Source organism: Tasmannia lanceolata, unplaced genomic scaffold (genome assembly GCF_043159265.1).
Source record: "Tasmannia lanceolata isolate RefF3 unplaced genomic scaffold, GAP_Taslan_0.1 ptg000002l, whole genome shotgun sequence".
Lineage (NCBI taxonomy): Eukaryota > Viridiplantae > Streptophyta > Magnoliopsida > Canellales > Winteraceae > Tasmannia > Tasmannia lanceolata.
The window spans coordinates 55,574,636-55,591,425 of NW_027518679.1; the positions used below are offsets into that span (position 1 = coordinate 55,574,636).

At 38.1% G+C, this 16,790-nt stretch overlaps 1 protein-coding gene across 1 annotated transcript; it reads left to right on the forward strand.

The window, feature by feature from the left end:
• Window positions 1-1,612: 1,612 nt before the first annotated feature.
• On the forward strand, window positions 1,613-15,462 carry LOC143879624 (cyclin-dependent kinase F-4-like). Its single transcript, XM_077382106.1, has 19 exons — window positions 1,613-1,748; window positions 3,450-3,710; window positions 3,795-3,870; window positions 3,974-4,597; window positions 4,682-4,760; window positions 4,880-4,948; window positions 5,031-5,120; window positions 5,217-5,355; window positions 6,383-6,485; window positions 6,599-6,651; window positions 6,914-6,980; window positions 7,377-7,485; window positions 13,576-13,641; window positions 13,861-13,929; window positions 14,031-14,100; window positions 14,202-14,318; window positions 14,637-14,668; window positions 14,767-14,845; window positions 15,083-15,462. The coding sequence occupies exons 4-19, from the start codon at window positions 4,590-4,592 to the stop codon at window positions 15,277-15,279; spliced, it is 1,347 nt and encodes a 448-aa protein (XP_077238221.1). The 5' UTR covers window positions 1,613-1,748; window positions 3,450-3,710; window positions 3,795-3,870; window positions 3,974-4,589; the 3' UTR covers window positions 15,280-15,462.
• The last annotated feature ends 1,328 nt before the right edge of the window (window positions 15,463-16,790 follow it).

Here is a 16,790-nt window from a genome sequence, read left to right on the forward strand (position 1 = left end):
ACTACTAGTTTATGGGGTAAAAAAAGTGTGGGAGCCAAAGGCTTATGTTTAATGGTCAAGCCATCATCGCTAAGTTATGGCCTACCAACGTACATGTTTGGTCGAGATTTTGCTAAAAAATAAATTGGAATCAAGTGGAACCTGTCTCGATTTTACGGTAAAAGATCAACTAAAAATCGTAAAAGTTAAATCAACCCAAGTTGCAACACCCCCCCCCCCCCCCCCCTAAATTTTTACCCACTTCTCACACTTTCCTCATCCACGCCTTCTCAAGTCTCTCCTTCTCCCACCCACCTTACCCTTCTCTCACCACTTGATAAGCTAATATTCCATGGAAAAAATTTCATGATTGCCAAACATGGCCTAAATGATTATAATGAATTTACTAGCTATTGGATCTGCATATCTGGATAGAATGGCTATAGGAAGATGAACTTAATCTCTCATATCTTGTTTACTAGCCAGTAATTAATGCTCAAAAAATGTAGAGTCTCTTATATCTTATTGCTAATACCAAGAAATAACATTGTTCTTATGGTGTTAGTTTATATTCTCTTATTTCTAATTGTTAATATAAAAATTCAATAATAAAGAGAGTACTTTTTTCTTAAGTGAAATGAGAGAGTGCTTTCTTAGGAAATGTTGTTCAAAGTACATGTAGGTAACATTTTAATGTTTCTCAAAAGTACATATTATATGTCAGTAAATATGAAACGTCCTTAAAGTGGCACCAACCGAATATGCATGCATGAGTCTTCATGCCTGGCAATAACAGTGGGAGGCTGTTGAGTTTTCTTCTTGTCAACTAGAAATACCAGCTCTAGGCAAGGATAGAGTTGGACCGAGGAAGCACCACATGACGAAAGATAAAGGACATGAGTAATGAACATTACCTAATATAAAATGCTACCACCAACAATATTAATTATTAGAGCTCCAATTGTAACATGAAATTGTTACTTGAGATAAACTGATTGGACCTCAACTTGTCTTTAAGCTTATCAATTCATTGACACATTATTAACTTCATATGTTCTTGGGATTGAGCCTTTTGACCTCATTGAGAGACATGCTCCCATACTATGTAATAGCACTCAAAAATTGCCTTTTATCATTTGCAGCTAAAGTGACATATTCTCTAGGTACATACATGATAAATGACTAGAATTTATACGGTGGATGGCCGTGCATTCACGTGGATCCCAAAAATATAAACAGGTGTGCCTAGGAAATCTTCATGGACATAGAAACCTCCATGGATCAAAGTGTTAGGATCATCCTATGGAGAAAATTTTTGAGCGCACCCTATTTATGTACAAATGAATGGTTTGGATCACCCAAACAATGTGGCCCCACTGCATGTTGGGGCTTCACGTGCATGCACGGCCGTCCACCATATAAATTTCTCAGGCAAAAGGATGGAGTGCCATTATTGAAAAAAGGAACGGGGATACTAATTCCCCATCACATTCACATATCCACTCATCGACCGTCTTCTCCCGGTTACAAGTAAAACAACAAATTCCTCGAATAGGTAGATGATTATTATTTCGCCCCTGTGGAGGATTATGCGCCCCACTGAATATCCAGATTCCTATGTTAGCCCTTCCGCCCCTTCATATTTATACCCACGCGCCTCGTTTTTCTTCTCTCCATCGTTTCGCATCTCGGTTTTGGTGGAGAGAGAGAGAGAGAGAGAGCTCTGGAGTTTTATCGAGGCGGGGGAGGTTATGCCGCAAGACCTACAGGTATTCTTTTATTCCCAATCTTTTTAGGTCTCTATATCGATTTTAGGGTTTTCTGATAAACCTAGGGTTCTGATTCGAGGTATTTGTGTCTGATTTGTAATATATGAAACGATTATTTCTTTATTCTTTGTTGTCTGTTGTTGCTTGTGTTTGAGGGATCTTTGTTATGTGGTGAGTGATTCTTTTTTGTACGGTAGCAGTGGGGTTTTTTTTTTTTTTTTTTTATTGAGGAATTTTTTTATCGTACCAATGAGTGATTTGTCTGTGACACGGAGAATTTTTGTGTCGTAAGGATTGTGTTTCTAGGTTTTTGGATTGGAGGAATCGTGTTCTTGTATATTGATGATTCGCCTATCGGTAGATAAGGTTTGAAGGTTCTGGTATTTTTTGCTGTGTAAGTCTCTGATTTCATTTTTGGTACTAAGGTTTTGGGAACACGAGGCTTTTGATACTGGGATGTGATTAATTTTTTAGAATATTGTTTTTGCATTTTTTAGGGTTCTGGTTTCACGATTTGTGCTCGTGTCGAGGGATGATTCTTGTTTATTTCCTGCAGTTTCATCTTTAGGGTTTCTTTCAGGGATATGTGATCCTTTTTCTGTATGATTTCTATGTCTTTGTTGATTCGAGGGTCTTTTTAACTGTTTAGGAGTATTTCTTGCATGGATACCAATGCTTGGGATTTCTTAGTGCTTGCATTATTCAATTTTGATTGTCTTTGTTTTTGTTTTATTGGATGGATCCTCTATAGATGCTGAACTTTGGGAGTTTTTTGCTGTTACGAGGCATATTTATGTTCCTCCCCTTATTGATCCCAGGGGACTGGCTCCCATTGGGTGCCAGGTGCTTGTCTAGATACCCATCAAGCATGCAGCAACAAAGGCATTTGGCCATTTTTCTGTTCATGAAAATCAATTTTATACATGGATGAAAAATTGAAAGAGTACATGCATGTTATTAGTCCTTGTATGGAAGGAAATTGATGCTTTTAACCTACTAGGGATCTACTTATCATCCCTAATTGAAGACAGCCACCCCACCGTCGCATAGCTAGTTGTCTGACACCTTGAAACATGGCTGGTCACCAATTTGATATTTTCCAACTGAAATGTGTTAAGTTGGGCATCTTGAATTCAACTCGGTTGGGGTCTGAAATATTGTGTATGACCCGGAAGCGGCCTGTTGTTTTGCCCGGCCCGTTTTAAGTCATTTCAGCCCTACTCGAGTAAGTTCTGGCCTGCTTTATTTGAAGGGATTTAGGGATTATTTTCATGAGCTCGTTCTTTCGAGAAGAGGGTTGAGAGTAAAAGGGGAAAAAGGGTGCACTAGGGTTTCTTGGTGGGTTGGTGAGAGACACTGATCTTCTCTTGTAATCTCCTGTTTCTATAGTGGATTTTCTGGTTGCCTCTGCCGTGGATGTAGGCTTTACGCCGAACCATGTAAATCTTTGTGTCTTCATGTGTTTGCTTGTGTGTCCTTGTTTCGTTTTGAATTGCCTTTGAAATTGCAGACTGCTATTGTGGTGGTTTTTCACAAGAAAATGGGATATTGCTTCCAAAATTGTATTGTACATCTAGGACAGATATTTTAAGCTCTTCTGTTCGTCTTTCTGATCTGGTGATGCAGTGTTATTAGTGTTAAGAGCTGGTTACTTGGCATCTGTCCTGATCATAGTGTGTTATTGTCTGCATTTTTTGCCAGATTGCGCCCTACTGTGTTCCCAAGTGCTTAGCTATCTTACTTAAGGTATGGAGCAGGCACGCCTTTGGTCAGATTGCTACCAGTACCGGGTGTTTTCATTCCAGGAGGTTCTCGACTGGCGGTTTTTCAACTTTGGAGAATCCCTTCTCATTTTGTTTGTCAACTGTACTTAGTGGCCTGCTACTCTTACATGACCATCACCGAAGGGCAGATGCCAATTTGTTCTGAAACCGGTGTTGGATCTATATTGCACCTTCACAAGTAAACCATTTATCAATGTCTTTACTTCAACAAGTATTTCTTACTTTCAACTTGGTGAAATATTATTTATATCCTTCCCCACAGTGCATTACCGACACAAATTTCACTGGAAATTGGTTTGAAGTATAACGAGCTTGACATTGTGGGAGTATCTTGTGGGGTATGGCTCAGATTATGGATTCCATGGAATGTTTGCATGTTCAAATATTATTATTCTCACAAAATATTAACTTTGCTTTCTTTCTCTGTTTCTTTATTTCCAGGGTTAAAGGCTGCAAGTCGGTAATGAAGGTTTTTTGCATTGCCTAGCTAGGAGTATTGTTTCCATTCAATGCAGTCTTAGAAGCTTTTGCCTCCTTTTTATCACTGTTCCTGGGTTATTATTATGAGTTTTCAGGGAACGTAAATTTCTGTCCTGAATTTCTATGTATGACAAATAGAATTGGTGCTTTTGAAATCCTGATCACTCGATTCAAGTGATCTTTGAGCGACATTCATTCCACTTGGCCAGATTAATCTTTCTATTTTGGCAACCGCAAAATTGGCGGAACAATGCATTGCAGTTTGACACCTTTTTTTAGCGCTTAAAGTGGATTGCGGTTCTGGAGCTGTTTTCGGAGAGTTGTTGGTAAATGAGGCCATGAAGACCATCGATCAGCAGAATATGGGTTTTGTGGTGAGGCATGTTGTGAGTTCAAATTAATACTGTATTTGACCATACAATTTGTCTATATTCTGTAGTGCATTCAGAAGCTTCTCCTTTGAAGCAAGGCATATCGTGTGAAATGTCAGATATTTCATTATTACATTTCACATTTTTTACTTGAATAAGTAAGAGCAACAAGCTTTCGGCAGCTGCTTTGGTTCCCCCTACCGCTCATGGATCGGTGAGTTCGTTTTCTATAAACCTATCTTATAGGTCACATTAATTGTGGGTATGAAATTTTCTGAGAGATATTTTGCTGTTACAGGTACAATATAATCAAGGAAGTTGGTGATGGAACTTTTGGAAGTGTCTGGCGAGCTATAAATAAGCATACTGGTGAAGTTGTAAGTGTCCTTTGTGTGGAGATTTAAGTGCTTGTTCACGTGTTTTAACTTATCCATATTGCCGTCAAGTTTTTGTTATGATCTATTTTCTATTTTTTTTTTCATTTGCTTGACGACAGGTTGCAATTAAGAAAATGAAGAGAAAGTATTATTCTTGGGAGGAGTGCATGAATCTTAGAGAAGTAAAGGTAGCTCTTATGATATTTTGTCATTGATTATTGAAATCTTTTCTCCATGCTCATCTCTGAATAAAGTTTATTATTTTGGCAGTCCTTGCGAAAAATGAACCATCCAAATATTGTGAAGCTCAAAGAGGTTATTAGGGAAAACAATGTCTTGTACTTCATATTTGAATATATGGTATGTTTATGAGGAACACAGATACTTTTCCTTGTTTCCTGATATGAATGTATTTTAATGTTAATTTTGAATCCTTACTTTGTGTGTTTATTTCAGGAATGCAACCTATTCCAGCTTATGAAAGACCGGGGGAAGCTTTTTTCAGAGGCGGAAGTTAGAAACTGGTGCTTTCAAGTCTTTCAAGCCCTTGCTTATATGCATCAGCGTGGATATTTCCATCGTGACCTTAAGCCTGGTGAGCAAATAGTGTTCTATATGCCACTTATTATCACCTTTGGGATGTTATTAACTTGGGAATTACTCTGTTGCTATCACTTTAAAATTAGATTTGACTGATTGATCAGTTGTCACGTGTCTCTCTGGTAACAATATGAAGTAATATTGTAATAGAATACAAAAGATGTTATCATGACATATGCTGATGTAGAAACAATAGCATATGGTAATGTATGCAAGGTTGCACATGGACATTTGATTGGCTCCACTATGCTGACATGCTTATACATCCATATCCTGAATGCTTATGTGCTAACTTGGATGTGCATCAGTTGGAGAGACATTTTCTTTCTTGATGTACCATCATTGTAATTGCTACTCTCGTTATTTTTCATAGATAGTTTTTGAAATACCAACTAGTGCCCCAAAATGGGGATACATCTCTTATGTCGTATAGAGTTGACTACTCTATAGTGGCCTTACTCTTACCCGGCAATGGTATCCATGCAAATATGAGTAATTCAGACATAAACAGATGGATTAATATTAGGTGCATCTCATACATTTTAAGGCTCATACCTAGGTGCCTGCTGCGTGCTCAATTACTTCTTTCAGGGCTTCAATTTTACAGTATATCTGAATGTTTTGTATCATCCTTAGGGAGAATCTAGAGCCGTCCTGTATTTGCACGTCATTAACTTGTTTTAGCTAATAACCTGTAGATCATTATAGTTGTATTTTGAATTGTTGAAGTGAATTTTGAGCATTTTTTGAAGTGAATTTTGAGTATATATTTCTCTTATATTGATTATTAATGTACTATGTCTCTTCTTGAAGAATAGTCCAAACAAATATATTTCTAGTACTGTGTACATGCTGCTGATAATAAAAGAACATAGCATGTTTTATTTAATAGCTACCAACCCACCAGAAAAATTTTGTATCCAATAAATTTATTTGCTATAAATATTTTATCGCACATCTTCTGTGATTATTATAATATTACTCCTTCAGGATTGTCAGTTATACCCGTTCATCTTTTTCAGAGAATCTACTGATTGCAAAAGACATCATCAAAGTCGCTGATTTTGGTCTTGCTCGAGAAGTTAGCTCCCAGCCGCCATACACAGAATATGTTTCAACTCGCTGGTAAGTGCCGACTTGTTCAGGTCATTCTACCCTTTGTACCTCTCATCAAGATCATCATTCTACATGTGAACTTTAAAAAAAAAGGACAATCATTATACATGTGGCTGTGGCAGGTACCGAGCACCGGAAGTTTTGCTCCAGTCATTCGTATATGATTCTGCAGTTGGTGAGTGGGCCTCAGAAAGGAATTGGGAAGCGTTTTTCATTAATATTGCATTGACCAATTTACACATTTCTCCATCGTTCTATTTCACCTTCAGATTTGTATGCAATGAGTTCCATCATGTCTGAGTTGTTTACCCTTCGTCCATTTTCCCTGCATTGACCAATTCAATTATTTTTGCATCTCTATTTTACATCCTGACATTTTTCATCAATATTGCATTGACCAATTCAGTCATTTCTGCATCTTTTTATTTCACCTCCAGATATGTGGGCAATGGGTGCCATCATGGCTGAGTTGTTTACTCTTCGTCCTCTTTTTCCTGGGTCAAGGTACTTGTCAAGCTATTTTCTGCAGTTACCCACACCTTTAAATAAATGTCCTATTATTTAGTGAACAGTTTAGAGGAACTTTCTTTTCAAATTGATCTCATGATACTTGTGAGTTGTCACAAGTTCTCAGTGATGAGAGAGATACGCAGAGCTAGTAATACTTCCGAAAAAAGTAGGGATGCCAACAGGGGGAACTAAGTAAAAAAATCTTGTGGTTAATACTTCTGAAGAATTTTCAACTTCTGATGACTATTTGATCTTGTTGTAGATGTACAGCTTTCCTACTTCGATATTTTATTATTTTTCTGGTATTGTCATTTGTTATTGAATTTATTGTTGCTTTTGTTTTCGCTCTAATAAAACTTATGTGGCTTATATATTTCCTTTCTGATGCAGTGAAGTAGATGAGATCTACAAAATCTGCAGTGTGATTGGGAGTCCCAATCATAATTCTTGGGCTGATGGACTGCAGCTTGCAAATGTGATTAAGTATCAATTTCCACAGGTTAGACAAGATTTCTTTGACTTTTATATACATTTTCTGTAGGCCTGTACATGAATGCAGACCTATAGGCAATGTTTTCAAGTTCGGTTTTGGGGGTAATTTCGGTCCTCGCCGAAATCCCGAAATTTGGTAGACGTGTTCGAAATGTCTGTATTTTGGGCTGAAATTACCGTAATTTTGTAAAGAAATTACCGAATTTCGGTAATTTCGGCTGAAATTTTGTAAAGAAATAAAAATTAATATTTTATAAAAAATTTCGCCGAAATTTCCAAAATTTCGGCAATTTTGGTTTCGGTCCTGACCAAAATCCGAAATTTCGGCCGAAATTTAAAACTATAGGTGCTTCAAAACCAAAAAATTGAGAAGGAATGATGACTTTTGGAGAAAGATTGTTTTATGAATTATGGTGATTTTATTTCAATTTTCGGAGTAATTTTGTTGGGTCCATGTTATGGAAGAAAATGGGGTTGTTTGAAGCTTCTAGAGTTTCTATTTCTAGTTGTGGAAGTTGAAGTGGTAAGGCCAAACTAGGACTAATTTATTATTAGAAATAGTTTAGGAAAAATTACCATTCCAAAAAAAAATAGAAATAGTTTAGGATGTATGGTTACATTGTTCAAGGTGACTCGGGTTAGGTTTCTTTGGGAAGTAACTATTTTAGTTACATTGTTCAAGGTGACTCGGGTTAGGTTTCTTTGGGAAGTAACTATTTTAGTTACATTGTTCAAGGTGACTCGGGTTAGGTTTCTTTGGGAAGTAACTATTTTAGTTCAAAAAGAATTCTAGCTTGTTTTAGAAGTGTTTTGAAGTTGGAAAGTGTCTAGGATTAGGAATCCTTGGAGTCATAGAGGCAAGCATATGTTATATATAAGGGATCTTTTAACTTGTTCTGTACCCATCAAGAGAACTTACGTTTATTAAATTACTTATCTATTCTTTGTTGTTTTCTATTTGAGGCGGCATCATATTCTGCTTTCTTCTCGTCTTTTATTGAAGTTTCGATGTCAGAGCAAGTATGATTTTATGACTTGCATTTAGTAACTTTTTTACAAGGAATCATTGCTGTGAAAATTTTAATGGGGGCCAGGGAATATCAATTATTGGTTTGAAACTGTTTATGTCATGAAGTAAATACTTTCGATGAGACAGATGGATCGGGTTATGTGCGAGATTTAACTTGACGATGGTCGACAACCACTTATTAGTTTGTGCCACTCTGACGATGGTCGACAGCCAGTTATAGAGTTTCATTAATCAATTGGAAGGTGTCCAAGGTAAAACTCAATCCCCAACTGAACTGGGAGTTAGAACCATGGTTCAGTTTGGTAGAAATCAGCATGGAATTGGGAAACCAATCTTTACATGCTGAAATAGAGTGTGAAGCCTAGGGTGAAGAAGAGCAGTTTGACTTCATCCATTTGTTCAAAATTGACGATATGGTAGAGGTGATTAACCTCCGAAGTAGAATTTTCTCCAACCGAGTCGTGGGAATTGATTTGTGCAAATTCATGGGTCCTTAAACCAGAAATTGGAAGGGATACCTTTTGAAGAAAGATATTTTTATGAATTCTGGCGATTTTATTTGAATTTTCAGAATCTTTTGTTGGGTTCTAGAAAGTCTTTTGGAGGGAAAGATGGGTATTTTGAAGCTTCTAGACTTCCTTTAAAAAAAAAAAAAGGAAGTCTAGAAGTGGTTGAGGCTGAAGTAGGAAGGTTGGATTTGGGCCATTGTATAATTAGAAATAGTTTTAGATATTAGTTATATTTTTAGAGATGATTTCGGTTAGGTTTCTTTGAAAATTTTCTATTTTTGCTCCAAAAGAATTCCAGTTTCGGAATGTGCTTCGGTCGGTACCGAAACCGAAATTTCGGCAATTTCCGTCGAAATTTCGGGATACTGTTAAATAATTAAAAAACGAGTTTTTGATAGATTTTCCTTAAATTTCGAAAGTTTTCGAGGAGATTTTTGGTAGATTTACCGTCTTGCACCTTCCCAACTCACGTGTCAAACCTCCCTCTCCAGTTTACCCACGCGTCTCTATTTTTTAGCAAAAGATGATTCTATTAAAAATAGAAAAGATCATTATTACCCACGTCTCTCTCTCTCTCTCTCTCTCTCTCACACACACACACACACACACACACACACACACACACACAAGGAGCCATTTTCATGTCGTCTTCAACCGGCGAAGCTCGAGGAGGCGTCGATCTTGACCATTCGTCTTCCAACACGAGATTTACGCTCTTCCAGCCCTCTCTCCAACTCTTCCTCTCTAATCTCAAACCAATTCTCCAACTTTCTTTTTCTTTCGGACAAAATTTTCGGTCCGAAATTTTGAAATTTTGGTCGAAATAATGTAACGTTTCAAGTATCCCCGATTTCGGTTTCGGGGTTGTCTAAAATTTCGAATTTCGGTCGAAATTAAAACCGCCTTGCCTATAATGCGCACATACGCTGACATAGCCACTTCCCACGCTCATCTCGATCGTGTCCTCTCAAATCTCTCTCCTTCTCCCACTGCCCTACCCCTATCTCACCACTTGGAGATACCAATTTATCATGAAAATAAATTCCTGGCCGGTAGACATGGACTAAATATTTTCTTTTGCATACCTCATGCAGAACCCAATTCACAAGTCTTGATAGAAGATATGTTTATCATATTATGAAATTAATGGAGAAGGTGCTCATTGAAATTAATGGAGAACATGCTCATTGGCTGACAAAGACGGGTGTTTTCCATTAAAGAATTTATAATGGCAATGAAATAAAAATCATTTGCTCATCATACATCTAGATAGACAGACTGGCTTTGTAGGCTATTTCCTCTTCCCCCTTCCTACTCTTCCTCTTTCTGCAGAAAGGGTAATTGAGGGTGATTGAACAAGTCACAGTCCCTCCTCTTCCTGCAAAATGTGTGTTAACATTGTTATCATGAGCTTTGATGCTCTTACATGTTCTAGTATTACAGTCCGTCCCCCTCCCCCTCCCCCGCCCCCCCCCCCCCTCTCTCCCTCTCTCTCTCTCTCTCTATATATATATATATAGAGAGAGAGAGAGAGAGAGACTTCGCACTAAGAAATCAGCAAAGCCAAAAATTGATGAGAACTTAATGCAGTTTTTGGGTTTTCTCATTTTGATTTAATCTCTCTACCCTTTATTCACTTCCGTTCGAATTTTTGTTGAGTTTGCCGGAAGAGGAGTGATTGTGACTTGCTCAATCACCCTCAATTACCCTTTTTGCAGGAAGAGGAAGAGTAGGGCTCATTTGTAGAAGGAGAGGGGAAGAGGAAATAGCATAAAGCCAATCTATCCGGATGTATGATGGGCATATGCTTTTTATTTCCTTGCTTTTGTAAATTCTTTAATGGAAAACACCAGAATCTTTGTCAGTCAATGAGCATCTTCTCCATTAATTTCAGAATATGATAAACATATATTCTATCAAAATTTGTGAATTGGGTTCTGTATGAGGTATGCAAAATAAAATATTTAGGCCATATCTACCAGCCAGGAATTTATTTTAATGATAAATCAAAGGCGTAGGGCAGTGAGAGAAGGAGAGAGATTTGAGAGGACACGATCGAGATGAGCGTGGGAAGTGCCGTGGTCTGTTTTGTAGTTCGAAATTGTCCATGATTAAGAGTTGCTACTTTGGGAAGGTTTTGGAGTCATAAAAGGGAAAATATATGGTCTATATCAGTGTTTAAAAACTCGTTGACTCGGCACGGAACTCGGCCGAGTCGACTCGGTTTCGTGAAGACCGCATTTTGGAGTCGCAGATTCGGCGAGTCCGGGCCTAGTCAAACATGAATATCACTTTTCTCTTGGATGGGATGGACTAGCATGCGAATCTTCGCAATCCGTGACTCCGACCGATTCATCTTCCCAAAACATATTTTCGAATCTAAAACATGAAAAAGAAGACAAAAAAAAGAGAAGATCTGTGCTTGATTTATTCAACAAAAAATATCCCATTTTTACCTATAAATCGATGTTCAATGCCTCCATTTTCATCCACTCCCAATCGCCCTTAGTTTCTTTGCAAAACCCTTTTCCCTAGTTCCAAAACCATTTCAGCGGAAGAAAACAAATTTCTTCTGGTTAGTAGGTTTCTTTGCCAAGAGGAAGAAGAAAGGTTTTTTTTCCCCTAGTTTTCTTATCTGCTAAGGTAAGTCAAACGAAGCCCTAGGCATAAAGCTTTTATGATATTTATTTAATATAAATTGGGATATGATACATCCGGCTCTTTTCTTACTTGGGACAATCCCATCTATGTAAAAGAACTGATATCAATAATCGAAGGTGGCTGTCTCAAGAAACAAAACTGGGTGTAGCATATTAAATGACACTTTCGGTCCTTTTTCTTACTTGGGACAGCCCACTTTAAGTAAAAGAAATGCAACAAGGTGGCTGTCCCAAGTAAAAAAACTGGGCGCATATAATACAACACTTCTATTGTTAAGAAAAAGAAAGTCTCTTTTCCAAATTGCTTTGAAATTGTAAATGCCATTTATATCACACTGCCAGCTGCCAGCCACCAAAATTATAAATGGTGATGGATTTTGATGTTCAAAAGTCAAAAAAATTTGGGCGGTATGCATAGGCGGCAACTGAAATGTTTTGTGGGATTAATTTAAGGGATAACTAGTAGAAACCCCTAGATAAAATCATATCTACGGGAATCCCCCTAGATAAAATCATAGCTTTTAAGTTTTTTCGAATTTTTTCATTTATTTTTATAAAAAAATACTACTCATCTGACTTGGCCGCGTCAACCGCGTTCTTAACCGCGTCCGCGTCGATTCGACAAGGATTTTCTTCGGCCGCATTCCGCGTCGAAACCGCGTTTTTAAACACTGGTCTATATAAGGGGGCTTGGGACTGTTTTTTGTATGCATTAGGAAAACTATTCGAGGATTTCTAGTCTTTCTTTTATTGTTTTATCCTCGAGGCTGCATCATATCTTGACATTCTTGTCTTTCATTGAGCTAATTGCTTGATTTTGTTTCAGGTTGAATTGAAGTTTGATGCTTGTGATTATCATTCAATTCTTACACACCACTGCATGAACCTAGAGCTTGCCAATATTTCTTATGTCTGCTATTTGAGAACCAATCTGGACATGCTCAATTGGATCTTACTTGGTCTTGCTAAATTCCATAGTATCTTTTAATTGATATAGCTCGATAAAGTATTCGTGAGCTAGTGACAAGTTTTGGTTTTAACCAGTGATCAACAAGAAAAATGGACATAGTTGATCTTTCAAATACACACTCATTAGAATCCATAAGTGTGTCAATGGGTTTAGTTCCTAACATGTCTCCTCTGAGAGGTAAGTTGCATACTTCCTTTGAGAGAGGCTTACACCTTCTTAGGGTCTAACAACGTCAATACATAAGGACTAAAGAGTCCCTTAGACAACTAAGGTCGTGTTTGAAAGTGCTTTGACAAATGACACTTCAGATCAACAATACCACCCTGATCTCTCCACGGGACATTGATGTTATCCACATACACCATTTTAAATCAGCAATACTTCCCCGATTCTTGCAGTAGCGACAATGATGCCGTCCACATATACCATTGGAATTGTCACGCCTTACTTTTGGCGACGAATAAACACGGAATGATTGGATAGGCTCTTTTTAACCCATATATGACAATATCCTCACTGAATTTATCCTTCAAAAAAAACACATTGTTTTTTCAGCTTGCACACCTTATCTGACTCCCCCCTAAGCAACGATATCCGGTGGTTGCCCTATATAAACCTCTTCTTATAATTCACCATGCAAGAGGACATTCTTTATATCAAGCTGATAAAGAGACTACTTATGAAACCCAACTACCCGAATGAGAACCTGACTGGGGTAAGACGGGCAACTAGAGAGAAAGTCTCAAAATAATCCACACCAAAAAGGAACACTGATGTTTAACATCCTTTAAAGCTTCATTAAGGTCAGGGCACACACAAGCTAGATGGATGTGTGCTTTTTATTTTAACATGTCTTTGCATATAGTTATTGGATATTGCTTAGAGGTCCTTGGAATTCTGATTGAGATTTTGGTGTTGGAAATTGCAGTTGGCAAACGTCCATCTTTCAGTGCTTATACCATCAGCTAGTGACGATGCTATTAGCCTTATCTCAGTAAGTACAATGCAGACTCATTGCTGTTGAAATTAACTCTGTACCTGATTTGACATGTTATGGCTAAGCATGTCATCAGGAATTTTGGCTTTTGACTGTGGAAGTCCAAATCTACATTCTAATAGGGTAGCTTATGATTCTTGTAATAGTGTAGGTCAATTTTTTAGGATTTTGAATGAACTATGTGCCATTATGCAAATTTTGTGTTGGTATTTGCAGTCACTTTGTTCATGGGATCCCAGCAAAAGGCCAACAGCAGCGGAGGCTCTTCAGCATTCTTTCTTCCAGGTGACCAGTTCTTTCTTTGTCACAATAGCATGAAAATTTACTATTGGTAAGTTTTTTTTGTTTAATTTTAATTGATTCTGTTCCCTCTTGGTCTTAAGCAGCCCTGTTTCTACATCCCACCATCGCTTCGCTTGAGAGCAGCAGTCCCTAGAACTGGTACACCCCCATCTGGTATGTTCAAATTTTTTTTTTCCTTTTTTCTTTTTGGGGATTTTTCAGTTGGGCTCTTTGGGCTTTCATTGTTGCTTGATACTGTTTTTCCAAATTTACAGCTGGTATGAAAGGGGCTTTGGAGCAGAAGGGTATTAAAAGATACTCTGCAACTTTATCTAATCCCAAGCCTGCAGACAACTTCTCTTCTGCACGAATGCATGCTTCTTTAAGCACAGGTGATTTTATGTTTGAAATTTGGGCACTGCCTGGCCAGGTACCTGGACCATGAAATGAGGATCTTCCTCTAGTTTATTAGATAAGGAAAACGACGATACTGGTTTTTTCTTGTAAAGAAATTTGAGGGGTACATCATCTCAGTGATGTATTCTATCAGAGTGGTTTCTGCATTTTCCCCTTTATAGAGGATTGATTTTTAGGGATTTTCGTAAAATTGTGCAGTCTGATAAGGCTTTTTTTTTTTTTTTTTCCTTTTTTTCCTTGAATGGCTATTTTGATAAGGTTCTTATAATCTTATCATCCTAAATTTGTTACAGGTGTGCAAAGAAAGCTGGAAATGGACTGCCAGGTGAGTGAGAGGAAATGTCTCAATTTTATTTCGAATTATGGATCATCGTGTTTAATTTGTTTGCATTATCTCACTTTGCTTCTCTCATTCAAATCTAGGAGGGCAATAAAAATGAGAAATCTGTTAAGAGCTATGCCAAGCAACCGAAATATCAAGCACAGGCAAGAACTAGCCCATGTGAGTGTATCAATGGTACTTATGTACCGGGTTAGAATTTGTATTGTTGGGATTCTTTTGAATGTTTACCCTTTCACATTTCATTGGCTAGTAGAATTGATGTCTGGTTGAAATGCTGTCGATGTTACTCTTGTTTTGGTGTATAGAATTTTTAACATACTAGCTATTTCCTCATTTCCATCCCTGAATGTGTTATTCTGCCAACATGATTGTTGGTGGCTCATCTTTGTTTGGCAGCATCTGTTTATTCGGGCAAAAACTCGCGGGCAGTTTCTGATACGACTGAAAAGATTGCGCTCATGAGGGTTAGCTCTAAACGACAGCCAGTGAAGCCATCACCGATGAAGGCGGGAGGATGGAACCGTCACTCCAACTCCCTTGGTCGATCTCAAGAAATGTCTGCTCGAAATTATCCCAGGAAAATTGTGGGCTGAAGCAGCCTGAGGTTGAATCCGCGTGGTAGATACCTTAGCTTTTTGTGTGCATAGATATGTTTCTTTCGTGTCTGGCTATATAAGCAGAAAAGGAAACGTTGTTATTGTTTGCTCTCTCTTTTTTCCTTGCCTAAACACTGGCTACAAACATAATCATCTATATAGTCTGTTTTGCTTTCCGCAGTTCTTTCTTTAGGTTTTACTCTTAAAAAATCATTGATACCTATCCTTAAACAACCCTAGAATTATCACAAGCCCTCCCAACCACAAGGGGAAAGTATTGATGGGAAAGTTTTGTTGTGCAATCCAAATAGACCCACAATGCAAGTGAGTTGAATACCCAAACTCAGCTCAAATCTGCCCAGTTTAATACCCGAAGTCAAATCTATCTGTTGGTATTAGAGTCGATGGCTTAGGCATTACCAATGTACGCAAGTGAGTTGAATACCCAAACTCAACTCAAATCTGCTCAGTTTAATACCAAAAGTCAAATCTATCTGTTGGTACAAGAGCCGATGACTTAGGCATTACCATGGTACGCAAGTGAGTTGAATACCCAAACTCAACTCAAATCTGCTCAGTTTAATACCCAAAGTCAAATCTATCTGTTGGTATTAGAGCCGATGACTTAGGCATTACCATGGTATGACTTTTTTCTGAAGCAACTTTTCGGAGCACTAGCAAAATACTGTCATTTTGTGGTTCTTTGCTTGGATTTTACTTGCACTTTACTGGTATGCCACCTCAGGAGACAAGGTGAGTAGTCTCGTGGTACTTTGAAAGCCAAACAGGGTATTTGTTTGATGTGGCAGCCAGAAACAACACAAAACCGATTGAAGGTGTTATGATAAACATCAAAAGAGATTGGCAATGGCGGAAAAGAGCTCATCTAGATGGTCGGAGGATTGGCAGTGCCCCTATTGCCTTTACCACAACTTCATATGGCGGGTAACGATGTGGTTGTACGGATGGATACCCTAAAAACCTGTCTGATAGGGAAAAAGAAAGACCATAATGGGACCCGAAACGATCTTTGGCTTTGGGCACAAAAATCTTGGGACATTCCATCTTTACAATGCCCTTCTATCTTGGCGGAGAACGAGATCCTTTTTATGTTCGAAACAAAAATGCAGGCATCACGGATTCTCGCTAAGGGATCTGAGGCTTTGGGTAATCACTTGGTCTCTCTTCTCTCTCTCTCTCTCTCTCTCTCTCACATACACACACACACACACACACACACACACACCGTGGAAAAGGGAGTTTCTTCAAAGTGAGGAAGCCCATTGGGTTAATTTTTAAGGTATCCCCATTTACATGCGTGGACCGTATCAATGGTGGAGGCTATAGGAAGTCTCTTTGGTAAGGTTATGGAAACCAAGATGGAAGGCAATCATGAGCATTGTATGAGTTTTGTCTCGGCCAAAATCCTAGCTCCCTTGTTGGCACTTTCCCATTTTCTGTGTTAGAATCAGGATTTTAGTTCAGATCTATACCATCGGGGTTGATCT